The sequence below is a fragment of the Diaporthe citri genome (genome assembly GCF_014595645.1).
Source record: "Diaporthe citri strain NFHF-8-4 chromosome Unknown scaffold_11, whole genome shotgun sequence".
Taxonomy (NCBI): domain Eukaryota; kingdom Fungi; phylum Ascomycota; class Sordariomycetes; order Diaporthales; family Diaporthaceae; genus Diaporthe; species Diaporthe citri.
This window is the reverse complement of record NW_025064856.1, coordinates 1,251,162-1,260,325: the sequence shown is the minus strand read 5'-3', so window position 1 is coordinate 1,260,325 and position 9,164 is coordinate 1,251,162. Positions and strand designations below refer to the sequence as shown.

General features: G+C 53.2%; 3 protein-coding genes across 3 annotated transcripts; 2 read left to right on the top strand and 1 right to left on the bottom strand.

Annotated features, from left to right (window-relative positions):
* Positions 1-220: 220 nt before the first annotated feature.
* Positions 221-2,296, top strand: INS49_004150 (uncharacterized protein; the record flags this gene model as incomplete). Its single annotated transcript, XM_043164940.1, has 4 exons — positions 221-481; positions 564-825; positions 904-1,598; positions 1,649-2,296. 4 exons carry the CDS (start codon positions 221-223, stop codon positions 2,294-2,296), a joined length of 1,866 nt encoding a protein of 621 aa, XP_043018590.1.
* A 755-nt stretch (positions 2,297-3,051) lies between these two features.
* Positions 3,052-4,631, top strand: INS49_004149 (uncharacterized protein; the record flags this gene model as incomplete). The annotated part of the gene is made up of 4 exons (XM_043164939.1): positions 3,052-3,162; positions 3,219-3,524; positions 3,620-3,994; positions 4,068-4,631. 4 exons carry the CDS (start codon positions 3,052-3,054, stop codon positions 4,629-4,631), a joined length of 1,356 nt encoding a protein of 451 aa, XP_043018589.1.
* A 413-nt stretch (positions 4,632-5,044) lies between these two features.
* On the bottom strand, positions 5,045-6,740 carry INS49_004148 (uncharacterized protein; the record flags this gene model as incomplete). Its single annotated transcript, XM_043164938.1, has 3 exons — positions 5,045-5,368; positions 5,440-6,554; positions 6,617-6,740. 3 exons carry the CDS (start codon positions 6,738-6,740, stop codon positions 5,045-5,047), a joined length of 1,563 nt encoding a protein of 520 aa, XP_043018588.1.
* Positions 6,741-9,164: the final 2,424 nt, after the last annotated feature.

The window sequence follows — 9,164 nt, the reverse complement described above, 5'->3', positions numbered from 1 at the left end:
CCGACTGCACTGACTTCTCGCTCCACAAGTCACTTACACTTGAAGGCAAAGTGGCACGGTTTCCGAGGAGATGATGCTTTCAGACCACAGTTCTTCGGCGAAATATTTGGTTCTGAACCAGTGTTATAAAGTCAGCTGAGGTCGCCTTCGTCCATACACGAAGCCCATTTGCAGCAGTAGCAGTCCCGACCGACATCCACACCTTCGAATCGCGACCAAGATGGAAGAGTTCCTCGTCCAGAATGCCAAACGATACCAGGATCTGGTCAAGGCCTTCAAGCCTGGAGCCAGCACGCAAACGTCGACCGCGAAACACGCGTCAACAAGCCCAGACATCGTTGTCAGCACGAGGATCCGACCATTATTAGACGAAGAAACGTCTGCTGGATTTTCAGAATCCGTGTTCCCTCGAGAAGCCCAACCCGGAGTCGTGGATGTTCATGAGCTCAGGAGACCCGTCCGGGGACGGCCCACGTTGAAGGTACGCACTGCGATTCTCTTACGCAGAACGCAAATGGAAAGGGGCCAGGCCAAGTTTGCCTGACTAACGCATATGTCACAAGTCCTCCCTCTACCAAGTGGACCGAGTGTTCGGCGCCGAGGCAAAGATCGAGGATGTTTACGACGTGGTGTCACACCTGGTCCCCTTTGCGTGTTCTGGGGGAATTGGCACCCTGTTTGCCTATGGGCAGACCGGGTCGGGCAAGACTTTTACAGTCAGCGGCCTGGAGAAGATGGTGGTCCGGGCTTTGATGCAACGCGATGATCTCGACAAGAACAGAATATTCATCACTGCCATCGAGTTGGCCGGAAACTCGGCTTACGGTTCGTTCCTTTGCACACAGTCCCAATAGTTAAAAGAACTTTTCGAGCAGCACTGACATACGACCCACTCATTGCCAGACCTCCTCAACTCACGCAAGCCCATCTCCATCCTAGAAGACTCATTCGGTGTCACCCAGCTGGCCGGAGCCCAAGAACATGAAGCAAAGTCAACCAACGACGTGCTCGGTCTCATCGAAACCGCAACATCTTTCAGACAAACCCAGTCAACGCAGAAAAACGATGTCTCCTCCCGCTCCCACGCAATCTGCAGAGTGCGGATCCAACGAACCACAGACAATACCGACGAGGACGGTCTTCTCTACCTGATTGATCTAGCAGGCTCCGAGGCAGCCCGTGATGTTGCGTCTCACGGCGCTGATCGGATGAAAGAGACACGGGAGATCAATGCCAGCCTTTCTGTCTTGAAAGACTGCATCCGAGGCAAAGTCGAAGCCGATGCGTTGGCGGCCGTGGCCCTCACCGCCTCAAAGTCCGAGAAGATGAAGATGAAGAAACCGCACGTGCCATTCCGGCAGAGCGCCTTGACAAAGGTGCTGAAGCACGTCTTTGACCCTGCTGGCACACGAATCTGCAAGACTGTGGTGATTGCCTGTGTCAATCCTAGTATCGTCGACGTCGGAGCCAGCAGGAACACCCTGCGGTATGCCGAGATGTTGCATGTCCTCGTGCCCAAGGCCAAGCCCGTCGCTTATAGGGCCGATGTGCCGACGACCTGGTCGAACGAGAAGTTGAGAGAGTGGATCGATAACAATGTGAGTTGTCATGTACTTCACTCGCCTGACAGACTCTAACAGGGACATAGTCCGGAACACCCCCCATCTCGTCATCCCTTCTAGCAGCGACCGAGACAGGAACACAACTCCTTCGCCTCTCAGCCCCCGAGTTCGAGGCCAGAAGCATGAAAACACCCGGTGTGACCGTTGAGCAGGCAAAAGCGTTCCGTTCAAAGCTGTGGCAGATTCACGTAGATTCGCAGCGAGCGGCACAACTGGGCGATGCTCCATCTGCAGCAGAGTCTGACGCGCCTGACACAATCCTTGGTCATCTTACCATGGCTGAACGATCTTCGAGCCGCGAGCTGGACCCAGATTTGGCGATCCTACCGTTCAAGGAGCGCATCAGGCCAGGCATGGTTGTGAGCTGGACTCCACCGCCCGATTTCCCACTGGGGTTGCCTGGGGGAATGAATCTCGCCATGGTGCTGTGCCCGGCAGACGCGGCTGGGCGTGCTGCTAAGAACGTGTTCGGGAGCCAGGTCGACTCGGCGGACGCCGATCAAGACGAGGCGAAGGCAAGGCGCTATTTGTGTGCTTTGATTATGCCAGGTTTCATGAGCGAAACATACGAGATCAACCTCTGGCGCCAGGTGGTTATTGAAACAGAGCAAATGAACGCCGAGGTCTTACTCGAATATGACGCTGGCACAAGATACTATTACATGGCGGTCTAAAGGCAGTCCAGATAAAGCCCCAAGGTTGACAAGATATCAGCCAGAAAATAGAGACATCCTCCTACTTTTACCCATATTCGAAAGCACATCTATGTTTGACACACGTGTCTGTATTCGGGTCATTGGATTACTGTTAGCAATCCTCTTTAGTGGTGTAGTACACTCCAGGTCCTAATGAGCTCACGAGGCTGTTAGTTTCGGAAGTGTGTTTTGTTGGATATCAGGCCATGAATTTGGTCTTACTTACCGTCCGATAAGACCCTCTGAGGTTGGACAGAAGGATCGACTTTGAGTAGTTCGCTCACCTTTTCGTAATGCCGCCTCAGTGTTGGACTTAATGGAGATTGACTGTATCCGTGAACTACACACAAGCAGGTGTGCAGCATTCTTCATGAACAATTGGGATTTGTTGGACGGGACTGCCAGGTAATTCACTCCTTCGGGTCTAAGCCGCTACCGATGCAATTTGGGGACTTGCTTGGGCTTGGAGATTTTACGCCGTGTCACCGACGAACGAAACAGATCTTGAATATGCGCCACTGACAACTCGTCACCCAACAGCCGTTGACGTTGCCCAAGGCGCCAACAACCCTGGTGTGGCTCGACCATTTCGAATAAGAAACACCGTGCTGTACAGTACAGCAGATCGCCACTCTCCAACTTGCATCGACACATGGCTGCTAATATCCTTTCCATTCAAGTCCACAGCAACGTTCGTGTCAATATATAATATCATATTTGTGTACAGCGTAGTCATGGAGCTCTGGCAAATACTCCTCGTGGTTTTGACGTCTGTGCAGCCAGCCTACAGTTGGTTTTTCTTATTTACGCCCTTTGATAATATTCCTCCGAACGCGACGGAAGCGGTGAGTAAGAGACAGTTCCGAATACAGGCTCAGCGGGTAAGCTAACACGATATCAGTGTTCTCGGCTAGGGGCATATAGCCCTGAATCGAACATGTACCCAAATACCACGGAGTACGCAACTCAGTCGGGAGGATACTGGGTCATCCAGAACAGAGAGATACTTCCATCCTGTCGATTCGCCCCTCGCTCCGCCGAAGACGTCGCCTTTGCGATAAATACCATTAGGGCAACCGAGAGCCGGTTTGCAGTCACCTCTGGACGTCACAGCGTTGTTTGGGGTGCCAACGATGCCCAGAACGGCGTGACTATTGACTTGAACGCCCATATGAGGCGTGTTGAGATCGACCAGGTCAACTCTATCGTACGAGTCCAGCCTGGTGCGAAATGGGGGAAAGTCTACGAGTTTCTGGAGCCGCGAGGGTGGATGGTCGCTGGCGGTCGTCTCTCTGACATTAGGGTCGGCCGTCTCCTGCTCGGAGGGGGAACTTCTCACACTACGGCCCGCACAAGGGATGGGCCTCTGACAAGGTCCTCGCCATGACAGTGGTGTTGGCGTCGGGAGAGATCGTCCGTGCATCCTCGGCGTCACACCCAAACCTATACTGGGCGCTCAGAGGCGGTGGGAACCGATACGGCATTGTAGTTGAGTTCGAACTGGCCGCCATCCGCTACGAGAATCCTCTTTTCGCCGGTAGTATATTGCTTGACTCCGAGAACCTGAGCGAGGCGACACGCCGGCTTACAGTCTTCAATGGCAAGGGCAGCCTGGAGGACGATGGGGCGACGGCAACGATGCCCTTCACATGTCGGCAGAAAACCCTCACCGGACTGGTCTATTGTTCCTGGCCGATAGCTACGGGCGCAGCTTTACCAACAACTCCTCGTCCCGTTATACCCACTGCAGGAGCTTGCATCGCTGCCCGTTGGCACCAGCGGCCTCGCTCATATCAACGTTTCGACCTTGCCCGTCAATCTCTTTGCCACTAACAATGAAAGTCGCTATGCGCAAACAGTAATGACACTATCGAACAATGCATCGGTGCTCGAAGCAGCTGTGGACGAATTCGAGCGCCTGATACAGCCACTGCTCGCTGCTGATCGGTCACTGGTAGCCCAGGCAATGTATCAGCCCATCCCTTCCGCCATGTTTCAGCACATGACAGATTCACCTCTTAAACTCACAGACGGGCCGGTCTTTGTTTTCTTCCTCAGCCTTGTCTGGACCGATTCATCTAGAGACATGCGATATGAATCGGAACTCCGAGAGATACACAAATGGGTTGAGCATAGAGTCAGAGTACTCGGAGGTTATCGACAATGGAAGTACTGGAATTATGCCGCGGGCTGGCAGGATGTTTACCAAGACTATGGCGATGACGCACTCGATCGACTGTTCAGCGTAGCTGAGACCTATGACCCGGACCGGGTCTTTTACTTCCTGCAGTCGACAAGCTTCGACTACTTTTAATCTGCCCAGCTGTCCTTGCTAAAAGGACTTCTCAATCTGATTAATGGGACACAAACTATCACTAATGCCATACCATCATATTTCATTCATATTGATAAATTAATGAAGGCCGGAAGCCAGCTTTCTTGGACCCTTTGACCTGGTATTTGACGTTGCCATTGTCATCCCCATTAGCTCAAATCTCCATCATCTGCTGGTAGAGCACTCGGTGACGGCTAGCTTTCGATTGGGAATCAAGCAAAAGCCTGGAAGACAGTGTGGCTTATGACCAGAAGCAGAGGGGTATCTCCATTTCCATTCAAGCGCTATATACTTTCTCAGATAAAAGCAAATTACCAGCGTCACGTCAGGCGACATTATGAGAGCAGCTACAGGAAACATTTCAACGCTGAGTCAAAGCCCACCACCACTGCCTAGACACGAGTTGTGGAAGACACAACGGGGTGCTCGCCCTTGGTCTCGCTGACCTCGTCCTCGTCTCCGGCCAGATGACGCGCCTTGACCGTAGCAGCGTCGCCGCCAACGATGGCGGAGTCCCCGTCGAAGTACTTGGCGATCTCCTCGAGAGGCGTGTTCTTGGTCTCGATGAACCACTTCCAGACGACAAAGGTCTCGAAGGCGATCCAGCAGACGTAGACGAGGTAGTACTTCCAAGTGATGGCCTCCAGGGCGATGGGGTTGACATATTGGTTGAACCAGAGGGCGATATCGACGAACAGGAACATGACAGTGAGACCCTGGGGGTGAGATATTCATTAGCTTTGGATCTCTTGAAGACGAAAGAATGGTGTGGCGGAGGATGACATACCTTGGCGCGAATCCTGTAGGGCAGAATCTCCGTTGAGTACGAAACGAGGAGACCGCAGAATCCCAAGTTGTAGAAGATGAAGTAGATGAAAATGAAGACAATGACTGCATGGCCAGCTGCAGTGCTCTCTGTCTTGGCGTACTGGGCGGATCCGATAGTCTCGACGATGAAGGATACCAGCATGCCCACGCAGGATGTGAGGAACAATGGACGGCGACCAATCTTGTCGACAAAGAAGCAGATGCCAACGGCTGAGACGAGCTGCACGATGGAGAGGTATCCGTTGATCTCCAGCTTGGTCTTGTCGTCCGTGATGCCGACCGTCTCAAGGACACCGGAAAGGTAGTACGAGACCAGGGCATTGCCAGACCACTGGGAGAACAGGCCAAAGCTGACGAGGATAAGGAGACGGTGGCGGTTGCCGGGCGTCGACCAGAGCTCACTCCACGCGGTCTTCTCGTACTCCTGCTCGAGCGAGATGGTCTGTTGGATCTCGTGGTACTCAACGGCGACCAGCTCGTCGTTCTCGTCACCCGAGGCATGGTACTTGGTCAGGATAGCCTTGGCCTTGGCGTGCTTCCCCTTGGCGATCAGCCACCGCGGTGATTCCGGGACGAACCAGATGAAGAAGATCTGAAACAGTGACGGGATGGCCTGCAGAAGGCAGGGCACGCGCCAAGCCCAGTTCCCAACGATATTGTTTGTACCGAACGATACCCAGGCACCGATAAGGGAGCCGAGATACCAGAGGGTGTTGTAGATTGTCGAGTAGATGGCGCGGTGCTGCGGGTGTACGAGCTCGGCGATCAGCAGGGGTGCGGACCCATGAGCGATGGCGATTCCGAATCCAAGTAGAAGGCGACCAATGATGAACATGGCGATGTGGAAACCCATGGACAGCAGAGCAATGCCCACGAGCATGATTGCGCAGCCGATCACCACTCCCATGCGTCTGCCGAGGAGATCTGCACAGTACGGGACGATAGGTATGGCGAGCATCGAGCCCATGGCCATCGAAGCCGTCAACAGGCCCATGATGGAGGGGCTTGGGTGGTTGAAGTAGTCCTGCCACTGGGTCATGCTCTGCAGACCGTTGATGAGGGACCCATCGTATCCTATGTAGAGTTGGACGGTTAGAACCAAATCACTCAACAGCCAATATCATTTTTGGCCTTACCATTAGTAGCCGAAGTCAGCATGGCAGCCCACAGGAAAAGGTAGAGAGACCGCATATACGGTGTCCTCCACCAAGTGATCTTGGGCCACTCGCGACCCGCAAGGGTGAAGGTTGTCTTGGCCATGTTGAGAGGCTTAGGCGGACTCTGTGAAGATGGCAGTGGTGCAGGACTCCCAGATGTTTTCACACACGTTCCACCAAGTCGAGGGGCTCGGCTGGAGAAAACGAGCTGGAAAGCGAAGCTCAGAAGAGTGAACTGGATGTCCTCGATGAGTATCTATATACTTTTCCTCTGGGGCCCGAAGTTTGGAGGCAAGCTACCGCTCGGTCCAGAACCCCACCGGTCATCCCTTGCGCCGACCACATGGTAGCACGCGAGGATGCATCAGCGCAGGGGTCGTCGAGTGTGGCACCCAATAGCTGCTGCTGGATCTCTTCCCCGTCGGAGCTGGAACGGTTCGCGTAGAAGGCATGCGGAATGTCGGTAGGCGGTCCGATGAAGCGATCAGCTCTTCTGGTCAACCAATTTTCGCGAGCTCTCCCGCCTTCCCATGGCCCCCAGACGCTTCAATCCTCGAGCAGCTGCCTTGCGCAGAAAGAAGCATGCAGATTGACGCCGAGGGAGGGCCGTGCCGCGGACGGCTCATGCATTTATTTGAGGTTTGTTTGACATGCTCTTTGATCTCAGTGGGCCAGAGTTGCATATTTCATCTATTCTGACCCTCGCGTACTCTTCACGGTGTCACTCAAAATTCTATGAATATCACCGTCCAGATTGGGACATTCCCAGCCCACTGGTGCAACGGTGGGTCCGATCAGACATCCTTGACTTCCCCGGATTTCAATATCGGAACAATACTGACCCCACTCGCACCTCAACCTTGAATTGAGGGTGTTCTCCTCTTGGGGAGGGGGATGGCCGACCGGGGCTAGAATGGCCAATGCATTCAGCCTGAACTATTTACCCAGGGTCTAGCTGTTTGCGGCAACGCCTTGCAGGCCCAGTCATCCAAAGACAGGTGGATTTGAACCATTCATCGACTGACTGCCGCATGAGGTACGGCGGGCTCCAGCAGCTGACAACTGTTGTAGGATGATGTCTCCCAAAATCCTCCAACGACCAGGGCGTGGGAGCCCTCAGGTTGTGCCCCATCAGGCACGTCAACCTCCTAAAAGCTTCTCGTTAGAGACATCGCAGTTCGTGCAGTGATTGCACATGTTCCTGAGAGAAGCCGCTGGCTAGACGGTTTCTACGAACCACAAGGCCCCTAGTCCGGTGTCTCGCCACCTGTCAGATCTAGCCAAGATCCCTGAAGCAGTTCCCCGGATCCGCGACTCCACTTTCGTAGGTTGACAAGCTTCAACTCGGACACCTCACACTTGGCACTGAAGCTTGACCCGACCTGTTGGTACTGCCTAGACTAATCGCTTGGATCTTGAGTTGTCACGAACTGCTATATTTCAAGCTTTTATCCGGCCTCCCATTTCTGGACTACTGACGGTTAAATCGCTGCGGCTGCGATAAGCGTGCGCTTGGAACAAGCGCCGCCTAGGGTGATGGGACGGTTCGTCTGATAAATATTATCACATTTTGTGATAGGCGGTACTAAACGTAGCAGCAGATAGCCTCGCGCCAAAATAGGGCCAACGGGGACAAAGACGGCCTGATCAAGCTGAATGAGTAGGAACTTGACTGGTAGTCGTTTCATTCAGGCAACAAGCACTCCTTGGTTCAGGATTTGTCAAGCCACGGACCAAACTCTAGCCCACTGACACTGAATTTCGGAACAACGGAGCAAATAGCTCTAGAGTGACATGAAAAAACACAAGCAGTCCAGACTTCTCTTTCTACGTATTACAAGACTTTGACCCTGTGCGGGCCGACGATGCAATCGCTATTCTAATTAGACTCAAGAAATGAAGAGAACTTGATGTTACACAACACTGTACAGCTGTGAAAGGTGTAATGTTTTCGGCCCGTGGCCCCAGCAGATGGGAAACAGGCCCGCGGAAGCTTCTGCGCCTGCAGCCGTGCGGCAGAGCAGCCAGTGATAGTGCGCGGATCAGGTCGTACAAACTGGGCGCGCCCCGCAGGACGGGGCAGATCCTCTTGTCCATGCAATCCTCCTTCCTCCTACCGAACCACATGACTTTTCAATGAGCGATTAATTAGAGCTCAAGGTTCGCACCCCAGCCTAAGACCATGTGCTCCGGCTCCTACATTATCCGAGCTCGGAACACAGAACACACAGCTATACTTTCACGATCGAAGAGTATAAAAAGCGTAGAATGTTTACTTGTGTTCAGATGTCCGCTATGTTTAAATGAAGTGCTTTTATCTCCACTGAAATTGACAGCATTCCACCTGACATGAACAAGGAATTTGAACTTTGAACTGGTAGTGATTGTGTTGTTGCTCAGTAAGCGTGCTTTAGATGTGCACGCCACGGCCTTCCTTCAACTGGCAATAGATTCACTGTGCCACTCATTTGTCTCGAATTACAAATGACTATTCGCGGATGGCCACTTAGTCGTGGTGCACTCGATT